This window comes from Polypterus senegalus, chromosome 7, assembly GCF_016835505.1.
Source record: "Polypterus senegalus isolate Bchr_013 chromosome 7, ASM1683550v1, whole genome shotgun sequence".
In the NCBI taxonomy this organism is placed as follows: domain Eukaryota; kingdom Metazoa; phylum Chordata; class Cladistia; order Polypteriformes; family Polypteridae; genus Polypterus; species Polypterus senegalus.
The window spans coordinates 95,676,013-95,694,005 of NC_053160.1; the positions used below are offsets into that span (position 1 = coordinate 95,676,013).

The 17,993-nt window shown below is 37.3% G+C and overlaps 1 protein-coding gene and 1 long non-coding RNA gene across 2 annotated transcripts in view; one reads left to right on the forward strand and one right to left on the reverse strand.

Moving 5' to 3' along the window:
* Window positions 1-17,993, forward strand: part of LOC120532718 — a 74,203-nt gene that overhangs the window by 8,181 nt on the left and 48,029 nt on the right. The gene's annotated exons all lie outside the window — the stretch shown is intronic.
* megf10 (multiple EGF-like-domains 10) overlaps window positions 13,851-17,993 on the reverse strand; it is a 214,789-nt gene continuing 210,646 nt past the window's right edge. The window contains exon 25 of the mRNA XM_039759025.1: window positions 13,851-16,149. Coding sequence (XP_039614959.1) covers window positions 15,989-16,149 — 161 coding nt within the window. The 3' untranslated portion in view covers window positions 13,851-15,988. The remainder of the gene's footprint in view (window positions 16,150-17,993) is intronic.

Consider the following 17,993-nt stretch of genomic DNA (forward strand, 5'->3'; position numbering starts at 1 on the left):
GGTGCTTGATTGTTTGCTTTTGTCTCTCTCTCACCCTCTCTTACATTCTCTGTGCCAGACAGAGGGGGTGTGAGCAGAGGGGCTGTTTGCACAGAGGCTGTTTGCTTAGAAGATACGGACACTCCTCTAAAAAATGCTGCTTTATCGCGGTGCTTCGGCATACTTTAAAGCCCAAAAGCACGTATAGAATTTTTGATTGTTTTCTTTTCTGTTGTGCGCTCTCTCTCTCTCGGACATTCTCTGCTCCTGACACGCATTCTTTGAAGAGGAAGATATGTTTGCATTCTTTTAATTGTGAGAAAGAACTGTCATCTCTGTCTTGTCATGGAGCACAGTTTAAACTTTTGACTAAAGGATGTTATTTCATGTCTAGAGGGCTCTAATAATGTTAACAGTGTGGGGGAGTTTATAAGGGCTTAAAATATATAAAAATAACCATACAAACATATGGTTTCTACTTCGCAGATTTTCATCTATCACGGGGGGTTCTGGAACGCAACCCCCGCGATCGAGGAGGGATTACTGTAGATATATATAATATAGATAGATAGATAGAGATATAGATATAATATATATATATATGTATATATATATATATATATGTATATCTGTGTGTGTATAGATATAGATATAGATGTTTTGTCACTGTTATGAGTGTTGCTGTCATATATACTGTATAGATCATAACAGTGACAAAACTATTACATTAATTACATTGACAATCATGTTACGTTATTTTCAAAATGTTTCCTTTTTTTTTCATTACTTCTTTAACACACTACTTCTCCGCTACAAAGCATGGGTATTTTGCTAGTCTTACATAAATAAAGAAAAGCCTTTCACAAGCATTTTCTCTTTACACAAGAAAGGACACCATGTGTCATGTAAGTTGTAAGGGTCTTTTAAAGCAGTGCATTTGTTTATATATGAAGCAAAAGTGATACAACCTACATTGCCTTAAAATGTAAAATAAAAGATTATTGTCAGAAGTGTATGAATAAAATATCATAACAAAGAACCCTGCAATATTATACTGTTTCCGCTTCTGCATTTGTATTAAAACTTTAGAAGATTAGAAAAATTGTAACGAGAATAGGCTGTTCATCCCAACAAGCTTATCCATTCTGTTCACCTAGATTGTGAAAAGTAATATAAAGTTGAGATTTGAAAGTCTCTAAAGTCATGCTCTCCACCACACTATTAGGTAATTTATTCCATGTGTCTATGATTCTTTGTGTGAAGAAAAACTTTCTAACTTTTGTATAAATTTCTACCCGTAACAAGGTTTTAACTGTGTCCCCATGTTCTTGTTGAACTCATTTTAAAGTAATGGCCTTGATCTCCTGTACTAACTACTTTCATAATCTTAAATGCTTCAGTCATATCTCCTCTTAATCTCTGTCTACTTAAACTGAAAGGTTCAATTCCTTCAGTCTCTGACCTTAGTTCATACCTGTTAGTCCCAATATCAGCCCTGTTTCTCTTTTCTAGACTCTTTTCTAGTAATGCTATGTCTTTTTTTGTAATATGGAGACCAAAACTGAAGACAATATTACTCATTGTGAGTACAGTACTCACTACTGCATTATATAATTTAAGTATAATCGGATTGGCTCCAACATACCCCCATTACCCTGTTTTAGGATATAGCAGGTTGGAAAATGACTGACTGACTAATCTTATTAGCCTTCTTGATCGCTTCTGTACCCTAACTAGATGTGAATAGTGAGTCCACTATGATTCCTTTGTCCTTCTCATAAGGTGTACTTTCAAGTTTCAGACTTTCCACTGTGTATTCAGAGCTAACATTTTTACTTCCTACATGTAATACTTTACATTTACTTACAACAACTTTCAGCCGCCACATATCTGCCCAAGTCTTTATGCTATTCATAGATAGATAGATAGATACTTTATTAATCCCAATGGGAAATTCACATACTCCAGCAACAGCATACTGATAAAGAACAATATATTAAATTAAAGAGTGATAAAAATGCAGGTATAACAGACAATAACTTTGTATAATGTTAACGTTTACCCCTCTGGGTGGAATTGAAGAGTCTCATAGTGTGAGGAAGGAACATTCTCCTCAGTCTGTCAGTGGAGCAGGACAGTGAGAGCAGTCTGTCGCTGAAGCTGCTCCTCTGTCTGGAGATGATACTGTTTAGTGGGTGCAGTGGATTCTCCATTATTGATAGGACCCGGATGTCAGACTGTCCAGCTCCGTGCCTACAATAGAGCCTGCCTTTCTCACCAGTTTGTCCAGGCGTGAGGCGTCCCTCTTCTTTATGCTTCCTCCCCAGCACACCACCAAGTAGAAGAGGGCGCTCGCCACAACCATCTGATAGAACATCTGCAGCATCTTATTGCAGATGTTGAAAGACACCAGCCTTCTAAGGAAGTATAGTTGGCTCTGTCCTTTCATACATAGAGCATCAGTATTGGCAGTCCAGTCCAATTTATCATCCAGCTGTACTCCCAGGTATTTATAGGTCTGCACCCTCTGCACAAAGTCACCTCTGATGATCATGGGGTCAATGAGGGGCCTGGTCCTCCTAAAATCCACCACCAGCTCCTTGGTTTTGCTGGTGTTCAGTTGTAGGTGGTTTGAGTCGCACCATTTAACAAAGTTCTTGATTAGGTTCCTATACTCCTCCTCCTGTCCACTCCTGATGCAGCCCACAATAGTGTCATCAGCGAATTTTTGCACGTGCTAGGACTCCGTGTTGTATTGGAAGCCCAATGTACATAGGCTGAACAGGACCGGAGAAAGTACAGTCCCCTGTGGCGCTCCTGTGTTGCTGACCACAATGTCAGACCTGCAGTTCCCGAGACGCACATACTGAGGTCTGTCTGTAAGATAGTCCACGATCCATGCCACCAGGTATGAATCTACTCCCATCTCTGTCAGCTTGTCCCTAAGGAGCAGAGGTTGGATGGTGTTGAATGGTGCTAGAGAAGTCCAGAAACATAATTCTTACAGTACCACTGCCTCTGTCCAAGTGGGAGAGGAATCGGTGTAGCATATGGAGAAGCAGGGTGGTCCAGATCTAATTATACAGATCCAGATCATCTGGATGACTTTGATTTATGCGGGATGATTCCAGTTCGGCGCAAAAAAGATTCTTCATGTCATCAGTTCGCACACTTCTTGATGGTCCGGGATTTTTCTGGTAATTTTCTATGTAATAAACTTAAGTTATAGCGTAATGAAAATTGCATAATTAGATCTGGACTTCCCTATAGATGATGGCATCCTCCGCTCCCACCTTCTCCTGGTATGCGAACTGCAGAGGGTTGAGGGCATGGCAGACCTGTGGCCTCAGGTGGTGAAGCAGCAGCCACTCCATGGTCTTCATCACATGTGACATCAGAGCGACAGGCCGGAAGTCATTCAGCTCACTAGGACGTGATACCTTTGGGATTGGGGTGATGTAAGATGTTTTCCAAAGCCTCGGGACTCTCCCCTGTTCCAGGCTCAGGTTGACGATGCGCTGTATAGGACTTCCCAACTCCAACGCAACAGGCCTTCAGCAGTCATGGCGATACTCCATCTGTACCCACTGCTTTGCTGGCACAAAGTCTCCTCAGCTCTCTGCTTACCTGGGCTACTGTAATTGTGGGTGGGGAGAAACTCTCTCCTATGCTGGTATCAGCAGAAGGATGGGTGGAGGGTGCAGTACTCTGAGGTGAGAGTGGGTTAGGGTGGTCAAACCTGTTAAAGAAGGTGTTAATCTGGTTTTTATTCAAGTAATTTTGTAACTATTTAGCTGATTCTACATTATCTGCTCTTCCACCTAGTTTGGTATCATCTTCAAATGTAACCAGCTTATTGATTATATTCTTGTCCAGATTATTTTTATATATTAAAAAGGGCAGTGGCCCCAGAACTGATCTCTGAGGCACAAGTCCAGTCAGGTCCGGTTTTGGAGCATGTACTGGTACAGTGTGTTGCCGCACCCACCACACAACTAAACCTCTTCGATCCTGGTTGGCAACCCCCCAGGCAGACACACGGTTCAGGACTCTAAAGACTTGGACCTTTGTCCTTTTGCAAAGGTATCAGGTGTGCCACACACCCCTTTTCAACAACCTCATGACTCACCTTGTTTTCCCAGTTCATCTACTGACCTCATAGTTAAGAGTCAACATAGACATGAATATTGCTGCCGAGGCAAGTAAACCTCTTGACAAGGCTGACACTATCTCCATAGACAGACACACTACTGATGGCTGTGCCCAAGAGGTCATTAAAGGCCTGGATCTTGGTTTTTATCCAGGACATTCGCAAGCCCAGCCATTCGGACTCCTTGCTCAGTCTCTCTGGAGCCCCTATCACATCCTACATTGACTCTGCAAAGATCACAGCATCGTCAGCAAAGTCAAGATCAATGAATCTGTCTTCACCTACAGATGCCCCATAGCCACTGGACCCCACGATCCCAACCAACAACTAGTCCAAGCAAACATCGAATAGAATAGGATCAAGAACACACCCCTGACAAAAGCCCAGAATCAACAAGGGAAAATGCAAAGTTTCAGCCTCCACTCTGCACAGCACTCACATTACCAGTGTGCAGGCCAAAAATGACATCCAGCAACTTTGAGGGAATTCCTCAAAGCCTCAGGATGTCACACAGAGCGGCTAGATCAACTGAGTCGAATGCTTTATGAAAAATGACAACGGCTGCAAAGAAACCCTGCCGATATTCGCGTTTGCACTCAATGAGAACCCTCAGTGCCAGGATGTAGTCAGTGGTAAACTTCTTAGGTGTAAAACCAGACTACTCCAGTCACTGGTAGGTGAGCAAGCGATCAGGGATCCTATTGAGGATGACCCTATCAAGGACTTTATCCAGCACCGTCGAAAGTATTATTCCCCATATTATTCCCCATTTAGTTGCCGTAGTGCAGGCGATCACTCATCCCTTTCTGGATAGGGATGACAAGTCCCGTTTTCCATTCAGTTGGGATTATGCCCATCTCCCAGAAGGAAGCAAACATTGCTTGCAATGCCAGGAGGACAGTCTTACAGCTTGGAGAAGTTCACTCTGAATACCACAGATCCCTGCAGCCTTCCCTACAGTCAGCTAGTTCACCACCTGTGCAATCTCAGTGAGATTGATTGGTTTGGAGAATCAACCTCAAAAACTGTGGACCCAGTTTATAGATATAGGAGTAAGAAGTACAATAGAAAAGGTGATTTGTACTTTCTATTAAATAAAATGATGTTTCATATTTTAATACATTTTTATTTATCAGGGCCCTTGAGTGTTGCTATGTTGCATGTTGGTTAGACATGCTTGTAAGAATTTCACTGTACATATGACATTGCTACTGTTATTATTATTGCTGCTGCTACTACCATTGTTCTTCCCATGTCTGTATGTGTTTTTTTCCATTTATTCTGGTTTCATTTCACACTCCTAAGAACTGCCTGCCAGAGTCATTTGCAAATCTAAATTCACCTAATGTAAGTGAGACTGTGTGTACAAGAGTGTTCCCTGTCATAAACTGTCACCTGCTTTTCTACCTGTTAGACTACAGCTACAGCTTCCAGAGACCATGAATTGGCTTAAACAGTTTCTGGAAATGGATATTTAAATTTATTATACATGAGTAAAACAAACACAGGTAACAGCTTATTTGGAATTTCGGCCAAACTCAAAACTTGATTTTCTTTTTAGCAAAATTATGCTTAAAAACCTTTATATGAGAAACTCAGTCATTTCCCAGAAATCTTACTTTCATCTACTAATTAGTTATTGCCAAGCTGACAAAGGTATCTTTCTGGCTCAGTTTGTGACAAAAGAAAAAAAAATAGAACCTATTGCTTGAACACTGAAAAAAATCAGTAATTAGAGAATTACATATACATTTTGTCATTAACCATCATGGAATTCAAAGATCAGACTTTAGGCAGAAAAAAATGGGAGAAATATGTTAAACTTCAGAGGAAATACAGTATTTTGAAAAATCCTTGATGAGTGTTCTTGTGTGAAAAGTCACTACGAATTACTCTGCTTTTATATTTTAAGTGTGTTTAATTCAAGTTTTAGTTGAGCATCACATATGTGCAAATGGGAGATGGTTTACAGGCTCTTATATTGTTATTTCTTAGCCAGCTCAGAGGTTTGCACTGTCATCTGATTCTTTCTCCTCGTGTCCCTCTGCAGACCAGCCGAAGACTGTGCCTCTCAGTGACATCACCATCGGTCCACCCATTGATGACGCCACTTCCAATACCCAGAACCCCACTAACTGCCACATCAGTTACTGTTCTGGCTTCCCTGACTCCACCTCTTCCCCTAATCCACCATAGTTATAGACAAGTTTCATCCTGTTAATGAGTTCCATCTTAAACGTGTCTGTGAAGACATATTTTTAATTTTTGTCTGACTTTTTTTTCCAAGTATATGGGGTGGCCATCCCCAAACCTTTTTTCTGTCTGTTGCCTATTTTATTACAATAGAAACTCTGAATGTTGCTCATTTTTTGGGAACATATCCATAGTCTTTTTTTGTCTGATAATTTTAATTCTCTTGTTTTTATAGCTTTGTTTCCTCCTTCTGACCAGGAGCATAGTTCCTGGTTTCTGTACATATCTTAGTTATGCAAGCACATCCCAATATGCATTATACTAGGAAGTATCAGGGTTTATGAGCACACTTAGTTATGTCACAAAGCTTCAAAACAGCAGCAAAATCATGGTTTCATCAAAATCTAAGCAAAAGGTGAGGCGAAATAAATGGGAATAAAAAGTACCAATATTAAGTTTGCAGATGATACCAAGATAGGTGGATTAGCAGATAATTTGGAATTCGTTATATCATTACAGAAGGACTTGAATAGCATACAGGCTTCGGCAGATTTGTGGCAGATGAAATTTAATCTCCGTAAATGTAAAGTATTACACATAGGAAGTAAAAATGTTAGGATTGAATACACAATGGGCTGTCGGAAATTTGAGAGTACACCTTATGGGAAGGATTTAGGAGTCATAGTGGACTCTTAGCTATCGACTTCCCGGCAGTGTTCAGAAGCCATTAAGAAGGCTAACAGAATGTTAGGTTATATAGCACAATTTGTGGAGTACAAGGAGGTTATTCTCAACCTTTATAATGCACTGGTGAGGCCTCATCTGGAGTACTATGTGCAGTTTTGGTCTCCAGGCTACAAAAAGGACATAGCAGCATTAGAAAAGGTCCAGAGAAGAGCGACTAGGCTGATTCCAGGATTACAGGGGTTGAATTATGAAGAAAGATTAAAAAAGCTGAGCCAGTTTAAGCAAAAGAAGATTAAGAGGTTACATGACTGAAGTGTTTAAAATTATGAAGGGAATTAGTACAGTGGATCGAGATTATTATTTTAAAATTAGTTCATCAAGAACATGTGGACACAGTTGGAAACTTGTTAAGGGTAAATTTTGCACAAACATTAGGAAGTTCTTTACACAAAGAACGATAGACACTTGGAATAAGCTACCAAGTAGTGTGGTAGACAGTAAAACTTTAGGGACTTTCAAAACTTATATAAGTAGATAGGACTGGCGAGCTTTGTTGGGCTAAATGGCCTGTTCTCTTCTAGAGTGTTCTAATTTTCTAATATTAATTAACTGAATCCAAATTCTTGTACACTTTGTACAGTACTTGTGGTTGTCTTGTTCACCTAATGCATTGGATTTCCACTCCTCTGTTTTCTTTGCCCAGTTCACCATCTTATTTAAGTTTAAATTATACAATGCCAAGGGTTATGAACTTTACTGCCTCCTGATATACAGTACATCTAGACCAGTGTTTCCCAAACTTGGTCCTAGGGACCCCCTGTGGCTGCAGGTTTTTGTTCCAACCGGATTCCTAATCAGTGACAACACCTGAGATCATTTAATTAGCTGGTATTTTTTTTCTTTTATTCGACATTCAGAAAAGCATAGCAGCTTGATTTTTACATTTATAAGACATTTTTAGAAATATTTCTGCTTTTGCTATAGATTTAAATGCTTAACACTCTTTTGTTGATTTCATTATACTTTGCCCTTTCTCTGTGCAGTTTTCCCCTTCATTGTATCTTAATAATGACAATTAAAAATGAGCAGAGCAGACACACTGGCAAACAACACTGAATAATCAAAGGCTGCAACTACTTTAGAGCCAGACCCACTAATTAGTAAATAATGAATTAATTAAACAATTAGAAGACCTAGAAAAGTAGAATGAAAATCAAGATGAAAATACTGTTAAAAAGAAAAAAATACATTATTCCTATATAACTGCTTGATAGATTTTAATATTTTATTTTTTTAGCAAACTTAGTTTTCTAAAACTATTGTTCCCTAAACACAGAACCTGGGAAATATCAGTTCACTTAAGTAGCCCATGAGTTCAATTAAAAACAGAAGCTGGTTGGAACAAAAACCTGCAGCCACAGGGGGTCCCCAGGACCGAGTTTGGGAATCACTGATCTAGACTAATCCAAGGCTACTTGCTAGTCCTAAGCATATATGTCACTGGCTGTCTAAATTGAATTCCTGCTGGCAGTACTGGGCTATGCAAATTATGCTTTTCCTGGCAATTCAAGTAAACCTGCACCTCTTGTGACAGATATCTTTGTCAGTTTCTCATCTGCCCTTAGTCTTTGACAGTAAACTCATACCTGACACACACCAGAATCCTTTGTACTTGTATAGTGTGGTCCAGATCTAATTATGCAACTTTTAATGCAATGCAGGAAAACAATACAAGACAAAAGAATTGTTTTGAAATATCTTGTAATAAATGAAAATGGACTTACATTGAATTAATTCACTGATTTTCCATGTAATGTCCCACCTGGCCTCCATTCAGTTGGATACAGGCTCTGAGTAATAAACTTAATAAGTTATAACTTAATGAAAATTGCATAATTAGATCTGGACCACCCTGTACTATCAACCCACCAGGAGATCTCCATGACTCCTTACATATTTGGGGATTTGTAAAGGATTTAATTCTGAAGTACTATGTAATCATGCAAGGCTTAATCTTCACTGATGGCACATGTCCTCACGCACTAGCTTTCAGTGGTGCTCTTCAATCATCATTTTATCTGTATCATTATGTAGCCCCTGTGGCCATCCCCAGTTTTAATATTATTCTCATGTCCTTTTTGATCATGACAACCATAATCATCTTGGCAGTAGCAACCTGCCTTTTTTGCTCTATTTGGTTTTACCATTTTACCTCTCACATTAGCATTTCAAGTTCAAGTACAGGTATATTGGCACTAGGGTATTATGAACCTTTTGAGGATGGGCTCTACTGTGCACTGAGAATTAATGGTTAAATCTGAGCTTTTCTCACACATTGAAATACAAGAGTACAATGCAATGGTTTTTAGAGATACCTGTAATTAGTGAATGGTTTTTAACCTAGTAGACCTGTCTAGTTTTCATATTTTGTAAGTACCAGGATAGAATCCAGGGCATAAAGGTGAATGAACCACTAGAGTCATTTAACCATAATTTGACCATAATATAATACAATTTGCAGTTTTGCAGAAACTAAAACTATTAACTTTAACTTAGGGCAACTTTTCAGTAGATTAGGCAAAGTCTAAAAGGTATAAATTCAGTCAAGAAGAAGTGGAACAGGTTTAAAATGTTTAGTTCATCCTGACATTTGGAAACAGTAAGAAATAAAAAAACTCCACAGTGGATAAATTTGAAGATTAAAAAAGAAGCTACAAAAATCAGCTGTATAAGGTAAGAAATTCTTTTATTTTAATATTAAAAGAACAGTCAATGAAGAGGTGAAGAGTATTATGAATAGTAAGGGTGAATTAAAGTACACAGTTAAATAACCAATGCCCAAATCTTGTATTTTTCTGAACTTCTCACATGTGAAGAAGTGGGAAAACTTGATAATCTTCCAGCAGTAACAAGGCTTACCTAGAATGTACTGAGTAATTTAAAAATTGTAGAATGTGAAGTACTGCTTAGATTAAGAAGGCTGAAATCTAACAAATCACCAGGACCAGACGATATTTATCCTAGAGGGTTTTTGTGGAAGTTAGTGACTGCATATATAAACCCTTGATACATTTTTTCTAAGATCATTGCACACTGGGGAAATTCCTATTGATGTGAAAATATAAATTAATTAGATTATTAGAATACATTAGCTTATTTATTAGATTATTAGGATTTAGAAATTAATTGTTAATTATAATACAAATGATTATATAAAAGGGTGATTAGGCCGATCCAAGTAAATATAGGCCAGTAACCTTAGCAAGTATCATGGCTAAATAAATGGAATGAATTATTAAGGATAAAATTGAGCAGCACATAAGAAAAGGAGTGTTACTGAATAGTCATTATGGGTTTAGATGAGTGAGGTTGTGTTATATTAATATGCGGAATTCTATGAGAAAACAACAAAATAATAGGATCACACAGATGCATTTGATATAATTTATATGGGTTTTCAGAAAGTATTTGATAAGGTCCAAAATGAGCGATTAGGCATTACATTAAAAAAGTTGTGAATTTAAATCCTAGTGTGTGGATAGGTGCTAAATGGGCTAAAACACAGAAAGAGAAAGATTACAAAGTACAAAGAACCTTATCAGAATTAGGTGATGTTAAAAGTGGTGTCCCTCAGCTGTCAGTTCTGGGGCCGCTGCTATTGTTAATACATATAAATGATCTGGATAGGAATATAATTCATAAGCTCATTAATTTTGCAGATGATACCAAGCTAGGTAGCATGTCAGGTAATCTAGATTCAGTTGATTCATTAAAGAAAGATGCGAACAGAATAAAGGCTTGGGCAGATATGTGGTAGATGAAACTTAATGTAAGTAAAAGTAACGTATTACATGTGAAAAACAGAACTGTTAGATTTCAATACGCAATGGGAGGTCTGTGACTTGAAAGTATCTCTTATAAGGACCTAAGAGTTGTAGTAGACTGATCATTATCTACATCCATACAGTATTCAGAACCCTTTAAGAATGTTAGTGTTATATAGCCCGATGTGTAGAGTACAAGTCTAAGGAGGTTATGCTTGAGCTTTATAATGCTCTGTTGAGCCCTCATCTGGAGTACTGCATGCAGTTTTAGTCTCCAAACTGCAAAAGGACATAACGGCAGTAAAACAAATTCAGAGAGTAGCGACTAGGCTGATTTCTGGGCTGCAAGGTATGGATACGAGGAAAGACTAAAGGAGTTGAAATTTTTTGTTTAAGCAATTGGAGATTAATATGTGACATGATTAAAGTTTTTTTTTATTAATTATGGGTGGCATTAGTAAAGTGGAACCAGACTGTGAGCTCAAAACGAATATGTAGAAGCAATTGAAAACTTGTTAAGGGTAAATTTCACACAACATTAGAAAGTTTTTCTTTACACAGAGAAACATAGACACATAGAAAAATTATAGAAAAGTACTGTGGTAGAGATAGATAGATAGATAGATACTTTATTAATCTCAAGGGGAAATTCACATAATCCAGCAGAAGTATACTGATACAAAGAAACAATATTAAATTAAATAGTAATAAAAAAGAAAAAATGAAAAAAAAAAAAAAAGCAGACAATAACTGAGTAATGTTAGCATTTACTCCCCCGGGTGGAACTGAAGAGTCGCATAGTGTGGGGGAGTAGAACATTAGGGACTTTCAAATCTCAACTGGGGTTATTTTGAAAAAATGAGGTGAATTGGATTTTTATACTTTATTGAGCTGAAAGGCCTGTCCTCATCAATTTTCTATCTATGATACCTGACTTGCTTCTGTTAACATATTCTGTCCCTCCCTGGTCCATGTGATTAATGCATCTGCTTGGCCATCTTTAACTTAATGATAATGTGACAAGATCTACAACTTGTTGTTGAGACTCTGCTAGTAGATGAAATAAATATAAATGAGCAATTGAATATCTTAATATATATTTTCATGTGTGTTAACATGTATGTAAGTGTTTACCGTTGATTGATGCTTACAATTCATGCCTACTTTGGTTCATCTTTAAAAGCACTTTTTTATTCAGGAACTAGCTTACTCTTGATAAAATCTTGTTTTTCTTCCAGAGAAATGTTCTGCTGTCACAGAAGGTGGCATTCAGGTTTATATTTCCTGAAATTTTCATTCTTTGTCCATCCAGGTTTTTAAAACATCAATGACACTAGTCACATTCTTCTTTGCATTATTACAAAATACATTAGCTTACCTTATATTTATTTTCTTATATTGAAATCATTAGGAACATGAAAGACTTCAAAACAGATATTTATATTGATTGGTACAGATACATTGTGTTTTGTTTTGTGTTTACTTTCATCTTATTGGTAAATATGTACAAGACACTTAGATTTTTATATGGAAAGTAGTATAAATCAAAAAACGGAACTATATCATGGTCGTAATGATCAATTTCATAATGCAATCTGTAAAGTTACAAATTTTTATTAATTTACTGAATCAGTTTATTTCAGTATACAGTCACAGGGAGTGGGAGCGTATCACTATAACATAAAGGTACGAGGCAGGACTAAACCCTGGATAAAGCACCTGGCAATATCAAAGCACAATCACAAACAGATATGCACACTCTCAGACCAGGTCAATTCCTGCATGTCTTTGAGGTGTTGAAGGAAGCAGGAGTGCCCAGAGAAAAATGTACTTGTATAAAGGGATATACATTATCCACATGAGAAGACAATCAAACCCAGAACCTCCAGACCTAAAGGCTTTGTACTGCCCACTTGAAAATGCATAATTAACCATTTACTTACAGTGGGTACGGAAAGTATTTAGACCCCCTTCAATTTTTTACTCTTTGTTATATTACAGCCATTTGCTAAAATCATTTAAATTATTTTTTTCCTCATTAATGTACACACAGCACCCCATATTGACAGACAAAAAAAAAAGAATTTTTGAAATTGTTGCAGATTTATTAAAAAAGAAAAACTGAAATATCACATGGTCCTAAGTATTCAGACCCTTTGCTCAGTATTTAGTAGAAGCACCCTTTTGAGCTAATACAGCCATGAGTCTTCTTGGAAAGATGCAACAAGTTTTTCACACCTGGATTTGGGGATCCTCTGCCATTCCTCCTTGCAGATCCTCTCCAGTTCTGTCAGTTTGGATGGTAAACGTTGGTGGACAGCCATTTTTAGGTCTCTCCAGAGATGCTCAATTGGGTTTAAGTCAGGGCTCTGGCTGGGCCATTCAAGAACAGTCACAGAGTTGTTGTGAAGCCACTCCTTCATTATTTTAGCTGTGTGCTTAGGGTCATTGTCTTGTTGGAAGGTAAACCTTCGGCCCAGTCTGAGGTCCTTTGGAGAAGGTTTTTGTCCAGGATATCCCTGTACTTGGCTGCATTCATCTTTCCCTCGATTGCAACCAGTCGTCCTGTCCCCGCTGAAAACACCCCACAGCATGATGCTGCCACCGCCATGCTTCACTGTGGGGACTGTATTGGACAAGTGATGAGCAGTACCTGGTTGTCTCCACACATACCGCTTAGAATTAAGGCAAAAAAGTTCTATCTTGGTCTCATCAGACCAGAGAATCTTATTTCTCACCATCTCAGAGTCATTCAGGTGTCTTTTAGCAAAATCCAAGATTTCTTTTTTAATAAATCTGCAACAATTTCAAAAATTATTTTTTTTGTCTGTCAATATGGGGTGCTGTATGTACATTAATGAGGGAAAAAAATAATTTAAATGATTTTAGCAAATGGCTGCAATATAGCAAAGAGTGAAAAATTGAAGGGGGTCTGAATACTTTCCGTACCTACTGTACATACTATATACATATAGCATGCATGAATGTTATTAGAGTCATAAAAGAAGTCCTTATTTTGTTTTAATAAAATTTTTATTGAAAAGCTTATTGTACGTTATCTACAGAAAAAGTACAAAATTTCACTTTTAACAATTATAACATAAGGGCAGTAATAACATTTAATTTCTTCTTTGGGAAATAACTGGTTAAAATTCAAAACTATCCAAAAGTACTGTATAGGCAAACACACTGAAAAAGTAAAAACACTTAGCATATAAAATTTACAGTACTCGGTCAGTTTGTGGCCACAGTAAATACCTCGTCTGTGGTGATACATACTGCATTTTCACCGTCAGCCTTCTTATACAATGTATACATGACTGTTTCACATATTGATTGAATAGATCTGTAACATTTTAGTAAAACTAAGCACCATAACAAAACCCATAAGGGTGAAGTGGTTCTACTCTATTGTACTGTGAAGAAATTCAGCTCATATTGTTTAGAAAATGATTTTTTGATAAGATCCCTGCATCATTCTATTCATTTCTGAACCAGCCTAATCCAGTTTAGTGTCTATTTCACTTACTACGTTCTTAAGTAAATCAACATTTTTCCACACATTGTTGCCTGTTACAAAACCTTTTTTTATCTACCAAATCTGTCAACAAAGAATGCAAAAAACAGCTATTGTTAATCTGTACTACTTGTAGTGTATAAAGAAAACTAAATAATATACTGTTAAAAATGTGCATTTTTGTAGTTTTCATAATTGAGATGTTGCCTTTTGATGTTAAGTTAAAATTGACCTTAATTAAAAGCTAGCAAAATTCAGTAAAATGTTATGAGCAAAACATTTTCACAGCACACGAATATATGTAGCAAATTTTGCACTAATTATTAGCATAGTCACTGTATTGTCATACTGTTTGCTGAACATGTTTGTCACTTTTGAAATTTTCATTTAAGTATAAAAACAAGTATTTTTGCTGTTATTAATGGTAAATTCAAAATTTCTACCTTATTTACCCCAAAATAGTAAAAAAACTTCAGTATTTTATTAAATTATTTAAAACTGCAAATTGACTTTAATAAGCCTTCATCATTTAACTCAGTATATCCTCAAAAATGAACTTAGTTCATTTTATACAGCAACATACATATAAGAAGAAATAAAGAACATTAAGTACTACAAAAGAAAGACCTTTGTCTTTTTCTGTACAGTTTAATTTGTCAACAAGTATGACTTCTCAATCAGCTTTAAAATGATTTACATATATATACAGTACATAATCTTTTATACAATGCAATAATAAAAGTGGCTCAGAATAGTTTAAAAGGAGCATAAAATAAAGTTGATGAACAGTAACCGAAAAAGCTAAGCCAAGTAATATCAAAAACAAGTTCAACTGTAGAAAAACATACTTTAAGAAAATCTAGAGGTAAGGATAAAAAAGTGTTTTTTCATGTTTTTCTTTTTTTAATTATTTGTTTTGAAATGCAAAAGTCCAGCTTAAGCATATTTTATCTACATTTTGCATTTAGATTTTTTTAAAAGCCCACAGAAGATAAGCACATGTTTAGCTGAATAAAAACAAACTATAATGAAGAAAGTAGAAAAAAAGCTATCTTAGTGTAGGTACACATAGATTTCTTTAAATTAAAAATATCTGCCTGACATTTGCACTTAAAATCATCCTTCCTTCACACATGCTTTTTCATTACAAAAATAAAATCATTCTTTCCCAGTTATTTTTGCTGCAGAAATACAGATATGTTTTGATCAGTGGAATTAAGTGGTATTTTTGTCATGAGTTATCCAGAACAAGAAAATTGTAAACTTGAAAATCCCTCTCCACTCTATTAGTGTTTATAAAAGGCAGGGATCAATTTGCTGGCTTCATCTGCTTGGAGTTACTCTGTTGGTGTAACTACCATTGACATCCTTGGTTTATGTGTATTGCGGTAAAATTGTGGTTTCCATTTCAGAGATTCTCAAAGGGGTCCACTTAAAAATCGAAGCTGCAGTTGAGTCTTTTTTGAGTAAATGCAATGATAGAAATATCATATTAATGTAGTTATAACCTACAGAATAGATATGCAGCCAGTGCTGAGATAACAGTGCAGGAAGACTGTGGTGTTGTTCAGACAGCCACTGAACTGAAGGTTTCTGGGCCATTGCTGTTTCTTCTGCCCCTTTTTAGGATGTTAGGATTTATTCCTTAATGATTTCCTTCCTAGGAGAAGGCGGGCTATCCCTCACAGGAAGCAGGTCATAATGACATGGAATGTGACTGTTCTTTGGAAGGTCATATGGATCTTGGCTCAGGACTCCACCATTTCCACACTGACCATGGACAACACTAACAGTAGGTTCTGAAAGAGAAAATACAATTATTGAAACATTTTCACAATGAAATGCTGCCATGCAATTAGATATTATATAAGTCAGGTGAGGTCAGTTTGGGGAGCATGCACTGGTACAACATATTGCTGCATCCACCACATGCTCAGGATCCTGGCAGACATGTAGTCCAGTTCCCCACTCCAGAAATTACCATCTATCTGCCGAAGCCAGGTGTTACATGGGTGTCCCCTTGGCCTGGTCCGGCCTCAATAATGAGGATCCTGTGAACTAGATCTTTCGGGACTTCATGAGCAGCCAATGATTCGATATATAGTCAAATCAGCGATACCCAAGGATCCTCCAAAGAGACACAGTACAGAAGGCGTCCAGTCTTCATCTCAGGTCACTGGATAGCATCCATGTCTCGCAACCATATAGCAAGACATGAGGCACCAGGGGCCTTATGTATAAACAGTGCGTACACACAGAAATGTTGCGTAAGAACTTTTCCACATTCAAATCGCGATGTATAAAACTTACACTTGGCGTAAAGCCACGCACTTTTCCACGGTACCTCATATCTTGTCGTATGCAAGTTCTCCGCTCGGTTTTGCAGACTGGCGGAACCCAGCGTCAAAGCAGTGCTACTGTTCCTGTGTGGTTACTCTTTATTTTCCTGACATGGCTTTATAAATACACGGAAACTATCCGCATATTGTTTATTAGTGTAATGCATCTGATTGTAATTAACTTGTAACAATATAATGGTCCAGGGGATAGCCATAGTATTCCAAATACCATAACTGCTTTAGCGTTGTTACTCTAACTGCACCTTCTTCTTCTTTCAGCTGCTCCCGTTAGGAGTTGCCACAGCGGATCATCTTTTTCCATATTACTCTCACTGCACCACTCAGAGTATTTATATCACTGTATCTGAGTGTGGAATCACAGCAACAGCTGATCGGAAAGAGAATTATCAGTATACAGCTTCAAGAAAACGCTACCTCAGCCACGGCAAAACGTTTCAAAGCCTTTCCTGTATGGACCTTGCGTTTCAGAAACAGTTTCATCCCAAGAACTTTAAACGCACTCAATCAAGTGCTCCTTGTAGAACTGTTAGTACTTATAAGTACAATTGCCTCACTGTAAACTTGCACTACAGTTATAATATTACACAACCTGCGCCACTTTATAAAGCGCGTATTTACATATGATGACGATATCATTTTTAAGATGAAATGCAGCAAAATATGTTTATTATATTATACAGATAAAACTTTAACTTCATTTAAATAATCTATATTCTTCACTGGGACTGTCGTGAAGTATAGAATAATTAAACATGTACTACAAAGATATTTCAATGTTCCTTAAACGTTTTGAAGAATCGGTGCTCTAAGCTTACAGATGGCTTAACGTCTATTACAGAGCTGATTGTGTGGCGATCAGTTACTTGGAGAAAGAAAAGCAAGGACTGCAGGGGCGGATACGCCAATATATATTGAATATAAAACAGAAAGAGAAAATAACAACACAGCTAAAAATGCAGCGGCAAATTTCAGCAAAAGTTAAATGCTTGTGTCATGAGCACGAGGCGGCTATGCAGTGTCCGCAACTGACGTGGGCATCCGCCGTGCATAAGATACCATATTGACATTGGCGGGCGAAGGAGCCACCGATTCTTCCTCTGCCCAGTGCCACCACAAGCCTAGAGCCGCCCCTGAGTACTGCTGCAATAAATAATTTCATTGAAGGTCGCGCACAATCACAGCGCTACCCTGAAACCCATGTTTAATAACGTGCTTTAACTCCTATCATCATGAAAATGATATCACGTATACATCTCAGTATTTTAGTTATTAAGAGAACTGTA